Source organism: Oryzias latipes, chromosome 16 (assembly GCF_002234675.1).
Source record: "Oryzias latipes chromosome 16, ASM223467v1".
Lineage (NCBI taxonomy): Eukaryota > Metazoa > Chordata > Actinopteri > Beloniformes > Adrianichthyidae > Oryzias > Oryzias latipes.
The window spans coordinates 32,659,403-32,679,518 of NC_019874.2; the positions used below are offsets into that span (position 1 = coordinate 32,659,403).

The window sequence follows — 20,116 nt, forward strand, 5'->3', positions numbered from 1 at the left end:
TCATTTGTAAGTATCTGAAAAAATCCTGTTTTTGAAGGTGAAATTGTTTAGTCAAGTTCTCAAAACTCTCCAGCTGTCCGTCCTTTTCTAGCAAGCACCATGCTGTTATTCCTTTTGTAGTCCAATATTTAAAGGTCTGATCATATTCTGCTGGTTTAAACTGCCTGTCATATGCTACCCATTTTAATTTATTTGCACTATTTAAGATTTTATATTTTTGGAGTAGTTTGAACCATATAGTTAGTGTATGATTTGTTATGGGATCTAAATGCCTTTTCTTTGTTTCATATAACTCTTTATCACCAATAATGTTTTGAATAGGTTCTTGTAAAGTTTCACATTCAACATTTTTCCATTTTCCAGTATAATGGGGGTTACACCAACAGCATAAGTACCGTAATTGTGAGGCGATGTAGTATTCTTTCAGCTTTGGTAAAGCCATACCTCCTTTGTTCTTTGGAAGCTGGAGGGTGCCGTATTTTATTCTGGATCTTTTATTCTCCCATATGAATCTGGATATTGTTTTGTCCCACGTTGCAAATTGGGTGTTAGTGACCTGTGCTGGTAGAGCTTGAAATAAAAATAAAAACCGCGGCAAAATGTTCATTATCACTATTTCGATTGTAGAGCTGAAATCTAGTGGGAGTGTTGACCATCTTTCTATGTCTTTTTTTATCTTGTCTTGTACTTCTGAATAATTTTTAATGTTTATATGTTGAAAGTCTTGTGTTATTTCTACTCCTAGGTATTTAATACTTGTCATATTCCAATTGAATTTAAAGTTGTTTCTAATGTATTCAGAGGGAACATAGTTGAATGTTAGAGTCTGAGTTTTTGAAATATTAATTTTATATCCCGATAAATTTTCAAATGTTCCCAACAGTTTCATAAACTGTGGAATTGATGATTCTGGTTGTTCGAGGTACGCTATTAGGTCATCAGCAAATAATCCTATTTTGTGTTCAACGCCATTCATTGAAACTCCTTTAATTTCAGGTTTTTCTGTGCCAGAGGCTCAATAAAAAGAGCAAACAGAGTTGGGGAGAGTCCACAACCCTGCCTAGTGGATCTTTCCAATTTAAATGTTCCTGTTAAATTCCCGTTTATTTTAATTTTTGCCGTTGGTTGTGAATATATTGTTTTTATAATTTCAACCGATTTGTTATTAAATCCCATTTTTTCTAAAACTAAGAATAAAAATTCCCAATTAACGCAGTCAAAAGCTTTTTCCGCGTCAATACTTAAGAGAACTGTACTTATATGTTCTCTTTGGGCTCTTTCAGTTAAGTGTAAGGTTCTTCTAATGTTGTCGTGTGTCTGGCGACTTTTTATGAATCCCGTCTGGTCCTCATCAATAATGTCAGGTAAAAATGTGTTTATCCTGTTACAGATTATAGACGTGTAGATTTTGTAATCTATATTTAGTATTGAAATAGGCCTATAATTGGCGCACAACTGCTTGTTTTTCCCTGGTTTCAACAGAACTGAAATAATTGCTTCGGACCAGGAAATAGGCATTTTATTATTTTGTAGGGTCCCATTCAAAGATTTGTGTAATATTGGAGTCAGCTCATCTTTAAATATTTTATACCATTCAGCTGGGAACCCGTCGCTGCCTGGTGATTTATTGTTTTTCAAAGAGCTTATAGTTTTTAATATTTCCTCTGTAGTAATTTCAGCTGTAAGTAGTTTATTTTGATTTAATCCGATAAATGGCAGATCTATATTTTCCAGAAAGCTTCTTTTATCTTGTTCACAGGCTGAAGGAGGTTGTGAATATAGCTTTTTATAGTAATTAGTGAATATTCTTTCAATTTCCTCTGGATTATTTTTTAGTTTATTGGTTTCGGGATCAAGGATTTCATAGATTGTATTCAGAGTTTGTTGTTTTTTAATTCTTCTGGCTAGTAATTTTGTTGATTTAGGCCCTACTTCCTGATAGCTTTGTTTGAAATAAATCATCTTTTTTTCTATTTTGTCCTCTAATATGTGGTTGATTTGTTTTTTAATATTTTGTATTTGTTGGTATATTTCTGTTGTATTTTTATTTATAAGCTGCTGTTCGAGTTCTTTTAATTTTACCGAGTATTCTTCATATTTTTGAATTCTCTTTTTCCGCAACCATGCTGTTTTCGCTATCAGTTTTCCTCTTATTACTGCTTTAAGAGCATCCCATAGCACTGTAGGGTCTACCGCTCCATTGTCATTGTCATCCATATATTGTTTTATGTCGGTTTTTATGTCCTTTATAATTGTTTCATTATTCAAAATCCCAACGTTCAGTCTCCATGTTGTTTGTTTCTTCCTATTTGATATATTTATTTTCATGTGCTGGATATTATGGTCGGACACATCTGCACACTCAATTTTACATTCTTCCACTCTATTAATATCTGATTTAAAAACAAAGAAATAGTCTATTCGTGAATGTACTTTGTGACTTGCGGAGTAATGTGTGTAAGCTTTCTTACGGGGGTTTAAGCTTCTCCACACATCCAGCAATCCCAGTTCTTCCATGGATAATTTAACAAATTTGGCAATAGTCTTTTTATGTTTATGTTTACTAGTTGTGTCTAATTTAAAGTTTAAGGCTACATTGAAGTCTCCTCCGCAGATTAATAAACCCTCGGCCTCTTCAGCAATAACGTTAAACAGGGATTTAAAAAACTGTTTATCACTTTCAGGTGGGGCGTATACATTGACTATTGTCAAAACTGCATCTCCCATTCGTCCTTTAACAACGATGTACTGCCCGTCCTTCCCCTTTATGACTTTGTCAGTCTCAAATTGAGTTCTGTTTGATATCAGAATGGCGACTCCTCGTTTGCGGCTTTGTTTGTATGAACTGTAATATGTATTTCTGAATCCTAGTTTTTTAAGTTTCTCGTGTTCTTGATCATTTAAATGGGTTTCTTGCAATAGAGCTAATTGTATATTTTCTTTTTTTAATTTTTGCAGAATTATCCCCCTCTTTTTGGGTGTGGTTAACCCATTCACATTTAACGAGGCAATGCTCAAACTACACATTTTATCTTATAACAATCATATTTATGCACCTAGACCGTGACCATGCAAACAAAAATTGTAAAAAACTGTAAAACCTGAACACAAACGTAAATTGTGACTTCCACATGGAGAAAAGATGATCCATCTCTCCTCTCTCGTCCCCGTTGGTGGGTGGGCAGGATGTCCTCATTCCAGATGGGGGCCTGCCTCTAGACATAAGTCTAGCTTTGTCCAACGTTCCTTCCTCCTCAGTCTGTGAGCTCCGTCTCGGCCTTTTTTGTTTAATTCTACTCCATTTACGGATTCCCTGTGGTTATTTCCTCTGGTATTCCTGGAGCCTCTCTTGTGCACGCCGCGCTGTCCCTCCGACGCGCTGCCATCCCTCTGCTGCTTGGGTCCGGTCCGGTCCCCTGCTGCTTTCGCTGCTTGGAGTGTTGACATCGATCCCTCTCTTCTTAATGTCTTCTGCCGCTTCCATTGCGCTGTTGTAGCTTTGTACGCCTTCTTTCCAATGAATCCTCAGCCTTGTGTATGGGGTTTGAAAACGGATTCCCCGCTCCTTCAGAACTTTTTTAATGTCCGAGTATGAGCGCCTTTGTTGTACAATTTCTGCTGGGTAGTCGTGGTCAAACTGGATGAGCTGATCTTTCACTTTTATTTTCTTTTGCCATGCTTTCTTCAGGATCGTGTCTTTCGTTGCAAAACTTAAGAAATTGACCACGACATGCCTCGGGCGCTGGCCTGCTTTGGGTTTCATCGGGGGGGTTCTGTGTGCGCGCTGCATCTGAGGATCAAAGTCCGTCGGAATGAGAAGCTCTTTTTTAAACAAATCGTTTAGATAAGTTATAATTGAGCCCCCTTCAACTTCTTCTGGTAGCCCGAAGATTCTGATGTTATTTCTCCGGGCTCTGGCTTCAGATTCCGTAACCTTGTCCCGCAGAAGTTGCATCTGTTTTTGCATTGTTTTTAGCTCACCGTTCGCCTCCATGTTGCTCTCCTCCAAAGTTGCGATGCATGTCTGGGCTTCAGCTAGGTCTGCTTTTTGAATTTCCAGCGTGTTGTGTTACTCCTTGAACTGTCGGTCCATATCTTGCCTGAGGGAAGATATTTCCTGTTTCAGTTCGTTCTTTGTCCCACGCAGCTCTGTGTCCAAGTCATGGATCTGAGCACTAATTTTTGCTAGCCCGTCTAGCATTAGCTTTGTGTCGCTGTGGCTTCGCTGGTTTTCGTTGTCCGAGTTAGCTTCGCTGGCCGCTTCTTCCATCTCGTGCTCGATATTTTCTGGTTCGGTCAGCTCGTTCACTTCTTTTTTTTTTCTTTGGCTTTTCCGCAGCGTGTTTCCTCCACTCATATCTTCTTTTCTGTTGTTTTTTTTCGAGTTTGTGGAGTTTTTAGTGACCCGAGTGCGGGAGCCTCAGACTGAGCGTGTCTCCTCTATGCCGGCATTCCGGAAGTCCAAGATAAATCATTTTTTAAGTTCAGTCAGCTTAAAAATAACACGTAGTTTTCAGACAGTTATTTTACTTTCATTCAAATTAATTCAATTAAGTAGGTGTAACTTTGGTGCTGCTGTTAGATTGGCACTGCAAGGGATTGTGGGATACCATTCCCTTTGCCTGTCTGGACGGATTTGGGTTTAAGTGTGGGTTTTTGACCAAATGTGTTTAGTTGTTTAGCTGTTTTACTGTGTTTTGTCCAGTTATTGTATCTTTTTTTGTTTAATTCTTTGTGCACCCTGAGTGAGAGGGAGGAAGAGGATGATGAGTTTATATAGAACCACTAGTGCATCAGTATGGAATAAGAACTGAAGTTACAGTCAGTTATTAAATGCATGGTATATATTGTATGTCCACATTGTATTACTTGTTTTTATGGTATAAAAATGAGAAAATCTGCAGCCCCTAACTTAGACGTATGAGAGTTCAAGAATTATAATAAATTATGATGGTAAAACATTTAATTGAATCAGAGTAGTATGACATTTAGTTAAATAGAGATAGAGATATTCTTTATTGATCCCATATTGGGGAAATTCAATTGTTACAGCAGTTCAAAAAGCAGAGAAGAAATGACAACAATGTGCAAAAGAATGAAGGTGTTCAAAATGTGCAAAAATAGAAAAAGTAAAAAAGTAATAACTTAAATGTCAATTTGTGTTGTAAAAAAATATTGAGTTGGATAGACGTAAGAAATGAGATTGAATAAATTTAACTCAATTACTTGTTACCAATAGAGGTAATTCATTTAAGTTTTATAAGTTGTATATTAGGGCTTCACGATATGAGGAAAAAACATGCGATATTAGTGATTAATATTGCGATGACTTTAATTTGCGGTACATAAACGAAGAGCAAAACAATCAAAAACTTCTTTCCCATTTCATTGCAACAGTTTAAAAATGATACTCCAACTGACCCTCGTCAACATAGGAGACAAACATCTAACATTATAGGACTCCATCTGATCGGGCAAATGCATAAAGGGATTTATTTGATTAGTTAAATGCTTCAAGTTGCCATAAGATTGTTTTAACACATTTAAGGTAACCATTTATTGCAATTTTCATTGTGTTTTGCGAAATGCATGTTCCACAGCTTGATACTACGAAAACGATAAATTTACGGTATATTGTGCAGGCCTATTGTGTATATATATAAAAAAAAAAAAACGCCCCTCTCACCCTCCGCGGGTGGTTTCTCCCCCAAGCTCGGGTCCTCTACCAGAGGCCTGGGAGCTTGAGGGTCCTGCGCAGTATCTTAGCTGTTCCTGTTCTTTTCTGGACTGAGAGGTCTGAGGTCTTTCCAGGTATCTGTTGTAGCCACTCCTCCAACTTGGGGGTTACTGCCCCCAGTGCTCCAATTACCACAGGCACCACTGTCACCTTCACTTTCCAGGTTTTCTCCAGTTCTTCTCTGAGTCCCTGGTATTTCTCCAGTTTCTCATGTTCCTTCTTCCTGATGTTCCCATCGCTTGACACTGCCACATCCACCACAACGGCTTTCCTCTGTTCTTTATCCACCACTACAATGTCTGGTTGGTTCTCCATTACCATCCTATCTGTCTGGATCTGGAAGTCCCACAGGATCTTTGCCCTCTCATTCTCTACCACCTTCGGAGGTGTTTCCCATTTTGACCTTGGGGTTTCCAGTCCATATTCTGCACACATGTTCCTGTATATTATTCCAGCCACTTGATTGTGGCGCTCCATGTGTGCTTTCCCTGCCAGCATCTTACACCCTGCAGTTATGTGTTGGATTGTTTCAGGCGCCTCTTTGCACAGCCTACACCTTGGGTCTTGTCTGGTGTGGTGGATCTACACCTTGGGTCTTGTCTGGTGTAGATCTACACCTTGGGTCTTGTCTGGTGTGGTAGATCTACACCTTGGGTCTTGTCTGGTGTGGTAGATCTGAGCCTCTATTGCTCTGGTGCTCAGGGCTTGCTCCTGAGCTGCCAGGATGAGTGCCTCAGTGCTGTCCTGTAGGCCAGCCCTTTCTAGCCATTGGTAGGACTTCTTGATATCAGCCACTCGGTTATGGTCCGGTGGTACATCCCCTGCAGGGGTTCGTCCTCCCATGAGGATCTGTCCTCCAGCACTGTATCCTCTGCTCTCCATTGCCTGAGACATTCACTGAGCACACTGTCAGTTGGGGCCTTCAGCTTGATGTATTCATGCATCTTGGATGTTTCATCCTGGATTGTGGCTTCTACGCTCACTAGTCCTCTGCCTCCTTCCTTGCGGCTAGCATACAGTCTCAGGGTGCGTGATTTGGGATGGAACCCTCCATGCATGGTGAGGAGCTTTCGTGTTTTAACATCCGTGGTCTGTATCTCTTCCATCTTATTATTCCTGCAGGGTATCTGATAACTGGCAGTGCGTAGCTGTTTATTGCCCGGGTCTGATTCTTGTCATTGAGCTGGCTTCTCAGGACTTGCCTTACTCGTTGGAGGTATTTAGCTGTTGCAGCTTTCCTTGTTGCCTGCTCCAGGTTGCCATTTGCCTGTGGAATTCCAAGGTACTTGTAACTGTCCTCGATGTCTGCTATTGTTCCTTCTGGGAGTGAGACCCCTCCTGTGTGGACTACCTTGTAGGGTTGGGCAATGTCCCCTAAATTGGCAGTTGACGATGTTTGCAGTCAACCATCGGGATGGACGATGATATCGTCGAGGGGGGTTATTTTTAATTTTTCGTTCTTATATAATAGCTATTCGTTTTTTTACTTTATTACTTTATTTCTTTTATTTACCAAATAATGACTCATCCACGATGATCCAGTCTAAACTGAGGGAAGTGACTTTAAAAAAATAAATAAACAAAATGGAAAAGAAGTGGTCCGGTCCTGCACTTGATTAGTCAAATGGACCGGCGGAGCGAGCGACCGTGTCTCTAGCAGAGCAGACGGACTTACAGTTTTGTGTTTTAGGGGAAGTAAGGATGCTTTGTTACGTGTGGGAGACTTAGGACTGTGATCCGTCCCGCAGCTCTACGTGAACGAGCAACCGGAATTTAAGAGAAGCGGGTCTCCCGGTAAAAGTGTGTGTCTGGGCAGAGCTCGGAGCGCTAGCTAACGCAGTGTGTAAGCTTCGAAGTGGAAATGCTGCTCAGTACTTAGAAACCGTTCAAACAATCACGTGGATTTGTGTTTCCAGTCGTGTCCCGACAAAATAAAGGCTGATGTCATTCCCACATATTTACGTTCAGCCAAGATGCAGATTTTAGCATTTCACGCATGGATTTTATGTTCATGCTAATGTTGTTAGCCCGTGTTAGCATACTGCTAATCCTGGCTTCCGGCTCCGTTTTTCAACAGAAAAAGCACTGACCACACGGATCATAATTAAAATGATGCGCCAACAGGCGCTTCATAATAACCGTAACATTAATAAAAGCACGTTTAGGAGATCATCTTGTATAATACCAAGCTGACGTGTCTATGTATGTAGCCGTTCGGCGGAACTAAGTTTCTCTTCCGGTTTGTAAAAACACTACTGCGCATGTGCGAAGAATTTATTCCGACCGAAAGTGTGACCCATGTGAAGGTTTTTTATAATCTGAAAAAGTTTTTCTGGGCCCATCTACACGGTTGGATTCTAATCTGACCAAAAATCCTTATCAAGATATTTTGCACATGTAACCGCGTCTTATTGTGTCGACTCGCAGCGTGGCGGGGGCGTGGCATCACGATGGTGTCTCTCCATCGTGATGTCAGTCACCCATCACGGTGGACGATGGTATCGTCCATCTGCACAACCCTACTAACTTGCCTCTCTTTTTCACCATCCGGCTGCATTTCTCGAGCCCGAATGACATCCCAATGTCAGTACTGTAGATCCTGGTGGTGTGGATCAGGGAGTCAATGTCACGCTCGCTCTTAGCATATAGCTTGATGTCATCCATGTAGAGGAGGTGACTGATGTTGGCCCCATTTCTGAGTCGGTATCCATAGCCAGTCTTGGTGATTATTTGGCTGAAGGGGTTCAGACCTATGCAGAACAGCAGTGGGGACAGAGCATCACCTTGGTATATCCCACATTTGATGGACACTTGTGCAAGTGGCTTCCCATTGGCTTCAAGGGTGGTTTTCCACAGCTTCATTGAGTTTCCTATGAAAGCTCTTAGAGTCCTGTTGATGTTGTACAGCTCCAAGCATTCAGTGATCCATGTGTGTGGCATTGAGTGATAGGCCTTCTTGTAATCAATCCAGGCTGTGCACAGGTTGGTGTGTCGTGACCTGCACTCCTGTCGACCAGGAGTTGGTGTTTGGCTCCTCTGGAGTCTCTACCAATGCCCTTCTGTGTGTTGCTCATGTATTGATCCATGTGCCTATTTATCTTGGTTGCAATGATGCCTGACATGAGCTTCCATGTTGTGGACAGACAGGTTATTGGCCGGTAGTTGGATGGGACTGCACCCTTTGAGGGATCCTTCTGGATCAGGGTGAGTCCCATCACTTAGCAGCTGGTTCATTTGTGCTGCCAGGCACTCGTGGAGTGCGGTGAGTTTCTTTAGTCAGTTGGCATGTATCATGTCAGGGCCCGGTGCTGTCCAGTTCTTCATACCTGAGACTCTTTCTTGGATGTCTGCCACTGTGATGGTTACTGGATTCTGTTCAGGGAGGTTGCTATGTTCTTTTCTCAGAGAGACCAGCCACTGGGCATTGCTGTTGTGTGCTGTCTCTTTCTCCCATATACTTTTCCAGTACTGTTCAGTTTCTAGCCTTGGTGGGTCTGCTCGGCTGTTTTGACCCTGCCACTGAGCGTACACTTTTGCAGGCTGAGTTGTGAACAGCCTGTTTATTCGTCTGGCTTCATTGTCTCTTGTGTACCTCTTTAGGCGGCTGCTCAAGGCTAGGAGCCTTTGTTTGGCAGTTTCCAGTGCTTCAGGTATGGACATCTGGCTGTATCTCTTAGGTCCTTGCTTTCTCATTGTACCTCTTTGCAGGGCTCCAGACTGCGACCATTTGGTCGCATTTTGCGACCAAAATTTGAGAGTGTGCGACTGAATTTTACATCCAGTCGCACATGTGCGACCAGTAAATTTGCCTCCCCCACCCTCCGTATTTTTTATACATTAAACGTGGAAGGGGCACGTCAATGATCAATGAAATAATTAATGAGACGTGAGCGCACACACACACAAATTCGCACACATACTCATGAGACAAGAGCACACACTTGCGTAAGTGGCTAAAATGCGTGGAGGGGGAGGGGCCTAGAGATAACCGAGCGCGCGTAAACATCTGTGGGAAGGAAACGGAGACAAATATCATCACAACCTGATATGTGCATCTGAGCTATGAGCAAGCGAACCATTGATTCATTCTTCCGACCTGCAGCTGGTGTACCAGTGCCAGTGTCTACAGCGGGGGGCTCAAACTCGCGGCCCGCGGGCTATTTGCGGCCCCCACCTTGAAATGAAAGTTTAATTTTAATGCGTCCTGCCAGTTTGTATGAATGACACCTTTTCATTGTCGTGTGTGGAGCTGACAAACCAACCAATCACAGTGGAGTAAATGACTATTGGGGGCGTGAAAATGACCGGGCTTGAAAGCAGGAAACCTGACAGCCCCCTCCCCAGACCACATGAAGGAGTTCCTTACTTTCCTTTCTAGAACGTATCTATTTGCTCGTAATTTTCTAAATGCATGCAGTCCGTGCTGAACTTTTCTCTGGGCCGCACAGACCCGGAGGTTACGGGGGTTACGGTTAAGCGCGCGGCGTCGCATCCCCCCAACCAAACGGTTTATGCACGGCTGTTACAGCAGCACACCGCCCCCGCGGGAGTCGGGTCAGCTGAGGAGAATAAATGTCCCACACCTACATGCGTGACAGCTAACGGGGCTTGAACAAGTGCGAGCAACAATACGGTTTGGTCCGAGACGCACTTAAAACACGTGGTGAAAATGCAAGGATAGAAGTGTTTGAGATGAACCAGCGGCTCGCCTGGATCATTGGGGAGACCAGGCCGGGGGGGGGTGATGGCGAATCTGCAGCGAGACTGAAGGAGAACAGGAAGTTGAAGTTCAATTCAGTTCAATTTAGTTTTAATATTCCTCTCTCCCTCAGTATGATCTGTGTTATTATATATTTTATATTTATTTGAATGTTTTGTAATGGATGTAGCCTATTTTTAATCAATTGGTATTTTAAATTATTTCAATTTCTCACTTAACTACAAAAACCCATCAGGACACATGTCCCATAATGCATTGTTTTGTAGTCATAGGGCAGCTTTCAGTCAGTTCAGTACTAAATTTCCAGCTGCGTTCGGTAGGTTGGGGCCTTGCTGCTCCCCTTTCTCCTGATATTTTTGTGATGATTGACAGGTGATGTTGGAGCAAAAACAAAAATATGTGTCACACACCAGGTGATCTGAACAGCGTTGCGTCCACCTGGGTGATCTCAAACATGCTTATTTATCTCTTACTCTTACTTATCTCTTACTTATCTCTTTGGCTCTAGGCGCTGTAAGAGACGGCAGCAACTCCAGCCGCTCCACAGCACTGTTAATCGTTTTTTTTCAATCCTGTTCTTTTTTGTTTGTTTGTTTTGTTTTTCTTTCCTTTTCTTATCCTACGATATACTGATAGGTATCCTATGGATACGGAAGTTTTTCGCATTAGAGCAAGCTCTCTCGTTTATTCTAGAGAGGTTTTGCTGGCTCTCAGGAAGAGTACGCACGGAGAGAGGCACGACATCCCAGTGGAATTGCGGAGGAGATACCGGGGCTGCAAAGCCGGGGCTAAGCTAAAGGCTAGGCTAGCGGACAATCGGAGGCGTTATAAACCATCGCTTCTCTCCGTGATTATGGAGAACGTCAACTCACTGCCGAATAAGATGGACGAGCTGTCCGCTCTAGAGAACCAGAGGATTTACCGAGAGTGCAGCTTGCTCATTCTGACGGAGACATGGCTAACCGATAGCGTACCGGACGCTAACGTGGACCTGCGGGGATTTACAGCTGTAAGAGCCGACAGAGACACGAAGGCGTGTGGGAAAAGCAAAGGTGGGGGACTCATCATCTACATCAACAGCCGTTGGTGCAACCCTGGCCATGTCACAGTCAAGGCAGTGTGTTTTTGCCCTAATCTGGAACTGCTACCCGTTAGTCTGCGGCCATATTATCTGCCGAGGGAGTTCAGTCACGTGATCTCCATCTGTGTTTACATCCCTCCGAGGGCGGACGCAGCCGCTGCCTGTGAGAAAATACACAGCACGGCTGCAGGCACAACATTCTGAGGCTTTCATAATAATTTCGGGAGACTTTAATCATGTCACCCTGGACTCCATTCTGGCTACCTTCCACCAGGTCGTAAACTGCCCCACCAAGAAGAACAGGACAATAGATCTACTGTATACCAACGTGAAGGAGGCATACAGAGTCACCGCCCTGCCCCCACTGGGAAAGTCAGACCACAACCTGGTGTACATACAGCCCCAATACACACCCCTGGTCCAAAGGCAGGCTGTCTCCACTCGTTCCATCAGGAGGTGGACTCCTGAAGCAGAGGAGGCACTGAGAGACTGCTACAACACCACGGACTGGGATGTGCTGCTGGGTGAACATGACGAGGACATCGAGGGGATGACGCACTGCATCACAGACTATCTCAACTTCTGTGCAGATGTGGTCGCCCCCACCAAGACTGTTCGGTGTTACCCAAATAACAAACCATGAGTAACACAGGAAGTCAAGGCTGTCCTCAACTGGAAGAAGAAGGCCTTCAGGACTAAGGACAAGGAGGAGATGAAAGCAGCACAGAGGGAGGTGAAACGCTGCCTGAGGGAAGCAAAGGACTGCTACAGGAAGAAAGTGGAGCAGAAGCTGAGGGAGAACAACATGAGGGACGTCTGGGAAGGTGTCAGAACCATCACTGGACACAAAGCAAGGACCAGCACAGAGGGGGGGAGTGTAGAGCGAGCCAACGACCTGAACATGTTTTTCAATAGGTTCAGTGAGAACACTCCACTCCCCACCGTAACTGAAGCCTGCCCTCCCCCCGACGTATCTTCACCCACAGTCACCAGCAGCCCGCCCTCCCCTCCTCCCCACCAGCTGCCGCAGCAACCACTTCTCCGCACCCTCCCACTCTCACCTCTCCTGCACTACACCCCCCAACCTTCACCTTCTCCTCCACGGGAGCTGAACAGCCCTCCAACCCACCAACCCTCCTCACAGCCCTTCCCCTGTTTCACGGCTGACCAAGTGAGGGGGGAGCTGAGGAAGCTCCGGCCCAGGAAGGCAGCAGGTCCTGATATGGTGTGTCCACGGCTTCTGAAGACCTGCGCTGCTGAACTTGGGGAGCCGCTACAACGCATCTTCAACCTGAGCCTCCAACTTGGGAGAGTGCCCACCCTATGGAAGACTTCATGCATCGTTCCGGTCCCCAAGAAGAATCGGCCCAGCGAGCTGAATGACTTCCGACCGGTGGCACTCACATCACATCTGATGAAGACGTTGGAGCGGCTCTTCCTCAAGCTCCTCAGACCCCAGGTGCTGCACGCTGAGGACCCCCTACAGTTCGCCTACCGGGCAGAGGTTGGAGTAGAGGATGCCATCCTCTTCCTCCTACACAGAGCACACTCGCATCTGGACAAGGGAAAAGGCACTGTAAGGATTACTTTCCTGGATTTTTCTAGTGCCTTCAGCACCATCCAGCCCCTTGTACTCCAGGAAAAACTCTCCAGTATGCGAGTGGACCCGTGCCTGGTTGCTTGGATTTCTTGTTGATTTGTGGTTGGCACAAGGCTGGACCCTCTGGCTACTGTGGCAGAGAGAAGGACACTCATAAACCTAACGGGTATCCTGGACAATACCATCCACCCTCTGCACACGACCATCAGTAGCCAGAGAAGCACCTTCAGCAAGAGGCTGCTCCTCCCAAGGTGCAGGACTAATAGACTGAGGAACTCCTTTGTCCCCCGGGCCATCAAACTCTTCAACCACCACTTAGGAGGGAGGAGTGGGACAGAAAGGAAAGGGCCTTGATTGATTGACTTTCTTAAATGCTGTTTTGCAGAAATGTAAAATGTCTTTAATGTTTTTACTTTTCTGATTATGTCTAATAGTGCTGTATGCGATGGAGATGTCAATTTCCATGCGGGAACCTCCCAAATGGATAAATAAAGTTATCTATCTATCTCTATCTCTATCTCTATCTCTATCTCTATCTCTATCTAGGATGTTAGACCACTGGGTTACCAGATGTTTGGCAGTTAACCTTGATTGTGGGTTTCGAAGCATCCATTGATTCCGCATTCTCTGCATGTAACCCCTCTGGGTGGGATTACTTGAGTAGTAGCATTCTAACAGAACTTTCGCATTTAGTCCATTTTAGTCCATTTCCGTCTTGTTCCAGTAGCCCACTTTCCATCAGGGTGCTCTGGTCCCCCAGCACCTAACGCAGACCTTGTTTGGCCGGGCGACGTCTGAGCCGGCATGACATGCGGTTCATTGACTGTCATGTTGTGAGGTAGGCAGTAACGTTAAGGGTTCTGCCCAAGAACCCTCACTGGGTGATGTTGGTTGCTCGCAACTGTTATGGTAATTAGGGCTGAAACAATTCCTCCAGTTACTCCATTACAAAAATTCCTCGAGGCAAAAACTCTGCCTCGAAGCCTCGTTAAATCCCTATGACGCACACTATACGCGCGGCGCAGGGATTTGATTGTGTCACACGGACCGCACGGACCGTTTATTCACACGGACCACAACAGCACATCTTCCATTCAGCATCTGAACAGAAGACATCTGCGCCACCGCTGGAACCCCGACGCCTTAGGCGCGGGACCCACTCACTCACTCACTCACACTCTCTCTCTCTCTCTCGCGGGGAGGATAATAACATAGTGTTCAAATGCTAAGGGATTACAGGCTTACACTGATTTTGTTGTTGATGCTCCGAAATGGGGTAACTTTTTAGGTATTATTATCTTTCTTTTAATGTACAGTGTGTCTTTAATTTAATGTGATTATTAAAGTTTTTGTAAAAATCTCTCTCTCTCCCTCTCTCCCTCTCTCCCTCTCTCTCTCTCTCTCTCTCTCTCTCTCTCTCTCTCTCTCTCTCTCTCTCTGTGTAATTGGAAATAGATCAGAAACTTATGTTTACTTTGTTGTCCGTTCTTTTCCAACCGTATCACTTTTTTGATGGTTGTATAATCTTCATACGCCGTCATTAAAACCTCAGTATCCGTCTCACTGAAGTATAACACTCTCTTTCGTTTCCATGGTGACTCCTTAAATCTGTGATCCATTGAGAATGTCTTTATGTACCTGCTGTGCACGTGTATTAACCCAGGGTTACCAAGTGGAGCATAATTACGCTAACTCACATCCGGTCTTTTGGAACCGACATACCCAGAGTAAGCAAGTTCAGGCGGATTTCAGCCAGAGTTCAGGCTTAAAGTCAGGGGAGTTTAAACATGTTTTCTGGAGAAATAAAACTGTGGTTCTGTTGAACAAAACAAAACAAAAAAAACTATTCTGACTCCGCCCCTTTTCCAACAGTAAATCAACCAATAAAAAGACAGCAGATGGCAAAAAGAAGCTTTCTGCTCTGAGCTACAGCGCCACCCGGCTGCAGGAGAAGGGAGTGCTGCTGGAAATCCAGGACCTGCCTACAACGCAGTGAGGACACACAAACACGCATTAATACACACACATTAGCACACACAGAGGTGAGGGTTCCTCGTCCGAGGCTGTAACTGGAGTTTGTGTCTTTGAAGTAACATTTGGACCTACGTTTTCTAAGGCAGTGTTTTTCAACCAGTGTGCCGTGGGAAGTTACCCTCATTCACTGATGTAAAAACATTTTCCATCTCCAGGATTTCAGCTCTGTGTTCATCCAATCAGGCCCTGATAAAACACTGAGAAATTAGGAATAAGAAAGATCATAAAATACTTTTTTCTTTGTGTTTATTTGATTCTATTAAAGACATTTTGAAAAGAATGACTGCACCGTCATTTAGCTGCAACTAAAGCTGTTTTTGGAAAAGTTTCGTCCCTTTAACTGTTATAATCCGCGGGATTAAAGGTTAAAGTGTGCCGTGGCTCAAAAAAGGTTGAAAAACACTGCTCTAAGAATCAGAACGGAGTTGACACGCAGGAACGCGGCTCCTTTGTTACAGATTCAAGAACGTCGTGTTCGACATCGTCCCTGGACCTGAGAAGGGAAGCTTCCGCGTCAAAGCACGGTTCCTCGGAGTGGAGATGGAGGAGTTCCTCCTTAAGTACCAGGTACTGCCCTCATAGGAACCCGGCCACGTGTGCTGATGAACATGGACTGATTAATGCATGTCTGTGTGTGCGTGCACGTGCCTGCGTGCACACTTGACAGGACCTGCTGCAGCTGCAGTATGAGGGCGTGGCAGTAATGAAGATGTTTGACAAAGCCAAGGTCAACGTCAACCTGCTCATCTTTCTTCTCAACAAGAAGTTCTTCAAGAACTAAAGGCCGGGTTCTCCGTCTGTGTCCTCCTCTCCGTTCCTGTGGACAGAGTGGGATGTCTTTCTGAGACATATCTGTGGACTAACCCCACCCCAGAGTGGCGCGTCACTCCTATGTTTGTGTGTTTTCTCTGCACTCTAACACAAGGCTCACACTTTAGACGGCGAGTCTTCTGGACCACAGCATCATGTCTGTCTGCAACAGTCTCCCTTCTGTGGGCGGGGCTTTCCTGTCAGATGTGATTGGTTACTGCAGTATCTGTTGTTTTCAAGCTTTTCTTTGACGCTTTTTCTGAACGAGGTCTGTATTTGTCTGTTTTTATTTCTATGTTTGAATTTTTCAAATAAACAACTTTTCTGGTGAAGTGGAATGTTCTGACGGTTGTTGACCAAACGCCATCCACTAGCAGAAATCCACCAACTCCGTTTTTGTTTCAGAAGCAGTTCTAAAGATCTAGAACAGAGGCCTCAGATTCCAGGTGGGGTTGCTCCACGCCAACAGTCCCGCCCGCAACTGCATCTCTGATGAGCCGCTGCCACTCTACAGGAACTATGTCCTGGAAAGCGACTCAGGTTTTTGGACTTTGGCTAAAACATAGATCATCTAATTGAAAACGAAGGAATTCAAACACAACACCCATCATTAAATTAGCCTTTATGCAGATGACATATTACTGTTTCTGTCTGAGAAACGACAGTTTTTAATGAATTCTCAATCTCAGACTATTATCTGGAACAAATGTGTTTAACCACATAACAGTGATGAAAGACAAAGGTCTGAACTAGAGCCCTGCGCGGGACTATTTTCTTCATCCCGCGCCCGCTGAATTTTTGACCAATCCCGCCCGCTCCCGCAACGTATGCGTTACACTCCCGCCCGCTCCCGCAATATGTATGTCCACTCCCGCCCGCACCCGCAAAACTCATAGAATTTAGTCCCGCACAGTAATAGAGATGCATTGATTTTGTATCGTCTCCCGTCCCGCAGGAAAAAAACACGTATTTGTATTGATATTATTAAAGAGATTCATGTCCTCCTCCAGCCTCATCTCTTCATGCATTCCTCTTGTGTAATGTGCAACTTAATTATCAAATATATTTTCACTAATCCTGTTCAGTTAAGTGTGCGTGTGTGCGCGCGCAGACAGACGGCCTGAAGCGCGCTCTTAGTAAGAGGCGGGGCGGGGCGTTGCACCCCCCCAACAACAGGTTAGATGACAGAGGCCATTGGGCGTCTCTACCTGGTGCCTTCACGGAGCTTCAGTACATAAGAATCAAACAGCCGCACAGCCTAACGTAGTCCGCTAATAGATATTCATGAGATATTCATGCCAGCACTGATCCCGCGGGTTTTTTTTTTGCTGCCCGCTCCCGCCCGCAGCACAGTTCAAACCGCCCAATCCCGCGAGATTTGGGTTGGGTCCCGCGGGACCCGGCAGGACCCGATCCCAATGCAGCCCTCTAGTCTGAACCCTGACTGAAAATCTTCAAAGTGGCTGTTGTCCTGTAGGCGGCGCTAAAGCTGCTTTCTAGGATTTTAGGAATAAAGGGCAGGTTTGATATCGGTCTATAGTTGGCCAAGATGCTAGGATCCAAACTGGGCTTTTTCAGAAGAGGTTTAACAACTGCATATTTAAAAGACTGTGGCACGTAACCCGTTTCCAGAGAGGCATTTATCACTGTTAATATGGGATCATTAATTAGAGGAAAAGTTTCTTTAAAAAGTCTAGTGGGAATTGGGTCTAACAGACACGTTGAGGATTTGGAGGACGTAATAATTGATGTTATTTCCGCTTGATCCACAGCAGTGAAGCAGTCTAATGTTACAGAGGTTTCTATGGATGCCTCCATTTCTACCGCTTCAGCCTGTTCTGGGCTGATAGTAGGAATAACTTGATTTAACTTATGTCTAATATTTGAGATTTTACTATCGAAAAATGTAAGAAAATCATCAGAGCTGAGAGAAACAGGAACATGTGGTTCTACTGAGCTCTGACTGCGAGTTAATTTAGCTATAGTGCTAAAAAGAAATCTTGGATTTTTTCCATTCTCTGATATTAAGGTTGAATAGTACTGGCTTCTAGCTCTACGCAGAGCTTTTTTATAATTTAATAGGCTATGTTTCCAGATATCCAGAGACTGCTCTGAACCGGAGCGGCGCCATTCTCTTTCCAACTTACGGGTTTCTTGTTTAAGAGAACGAGTTTCAGCGTTAAAATGTAAATCTACCCAGTTTCAATCAGGATCAAGTTACAAACTTAGACTCACCACCCTCATTGTCTGAACTTCATGAAGCTCTGTTACTTATGCCAAATAGCAGAGCCCCAGACCCTGGCGGCGTTCCTGCTGAGTTTTATAAAGAATTTTGGTAAACACCAACTGTCCAACTGTCACCAACGTTTTATAAAACAGTCACATTTATCAAGGAAAGCCAATCAATGCCACCTAACATGAACTCAGCCAACATAATCCTTCTTCTCAAACCAGAGAAAGATCCTGCAAGTCCTTCAAGCTATCGCCCCGTTTCCTTAATCAATGCAGACGTAAACATTATTTGCAAAGCACTAGCACGGAGAATAGAAATAATCACTCAGATAATTCACCTTGATCAGACTGAATTTATCAAAATAAGGCACTCGAGTGACAATGTCCGCTGACTCTTTAATAGACTTTGCCACTACAAATAACTAGGCAATGACCATACTCTCGTTGGACGCTTAAAAAGCTTTTGACAGAGTAAACTGGAAGTTCCTCATTGCTGTCCTCTATAAGTTTGAGTTTGGAGAATCTTTCATTGACTGGATTAAAATATATCACAACCCCAATGCATAAGTTAGAACTAACGGACAGACTTTTGACAGTTTTTTTTCTTGGAAGAGGAACCAGACTGGGTTGCCCACTCTCCCCCTCTCTCTTTGCTATATTCATTGAGCCTTTAGCTGCAGCAGTAAGACAGAATGAGAGCATTAAAGGAATTAAAACCAAACACAGCCATCATAAAATTAGTCTCTATGCAGATGACATATTACTGTTTTTAAGGAATTTACATTCTGTAAATGAAACAGCAACAATTATTAATGAATTCTCCTCCATATCAGACTACTCCATTAATTGGAATTAATCAGTTTTATTACCACTGAACGGTAATGCAAAGACTCTCGATACTAGTCAAATCCGGCAACATCAAATATTTAGGTATTTATTTCTCCCCCAAGTTATCAGAACTGGTGCAGCTAAACTACACCCCATTACTGAAAAGCATACAGGACGATCTAACACGCTGGACCAACCTGCCTCTGTCCCTTATGGGCAAGGTACACAGTTAAAATGAAAATCTTACCCAAAGTTAATTATCTCTTCTCAATGATTCCCACACAACCGCCATTAAAATGGTTCAAAACATTAGACTCATCCATATCAAGCTTTCTATGGAACAACAAACCTGCAAGAATTAGTCTAAAAACTTTAAAATCTTCAAAAAGCTGTGGAGGATTAGAACTACTTAATTTCCACAAATACTTTCTTGCAAATAGATTACAATATATCTTAAAATGGTTAAAAAATAATCCAGAAACCAACTCATGGTTAGACTTGGAACAGGTGTTATGTGGAAAGATCAACCTGTCACAGCTACCATTTATTAGCCAAACAGCTAAAAAACAGGATTGTTTCCAAAGTATTAATATAAACAGCCTGGGGTGAATTTCTTAAAGTTTCAAAATCAGCACTTTTACCAATGCAACATGACACTCATCTGAAACAAACCAGACATCCTGATAAACAAAAGAATGTTACACTTCCCAGCTTGGCAAGCAGGGGGCGTAACACTAAATTATTGATAGAGGATTCATAACAACCCAGGAACTTAAAGAAAACATGGAATAAAATAACTTATTGGAAAACCAGCAACTTAAATCTATAATTACTAAAAGGTTTAAATACAAAGACCTAGAACTAACAGAACTAGTTATTTATTTGGTTAATTTTTCAGTGAATAAAACCCACCCTTGGTAGGGGGGGGGGTGCTTGGGCATCACTGCCAGCAAGCAGCAGATGCAGATTTTAACCCTTGTGCTATCCTATGACCCCCCCCCCTTCCATTGAGGTGTTCTCCCTACCATGACAAAGGTGGTTAAAGGTGGAAAGATTTCATGTAATCCATGGACA

The 20,116-nt window shown here is 43.8% G+C and overlaps 1 protein-coding gene across 4 annotated transcripts in view; it reads left to right on the forward strand.

Annotated features, from left to right (window-relative positions):
• The window catches only part of LOC101164373 (ras GTPase-activating-like protein IQGAP3), a 53,759-nt gene extending 37,443 nt beyond the window's left edge, over window positions 1–16,316 (forward strand). For all 4 annotated transcript variants that reach the window (XM_023964056.1, XM_023964059.1, XM_023964058.1 and 1 more), the window contains 3 exons: window positions 15,011–15,130; window positions 15,631–15,739; window positions 15,840–16,316. In XM_023964056.1, coding sequence (XP_023819824.1) covers window positions 15,011–15,130; window positions 15,631–15,739; window positions 15,840–15,953 — 343 coding nt within the window. In that variant the 3' untranslated portion in view covers window positions 15,954–16,316. The remainder of the gene's footprint in view (window positions 1–15,010; window positions 15,131–15,630; window positions 15,740–15,839) is intronic.
• Window positions 16,317–20,116: the final 3,800 nt, after the last annotated feature.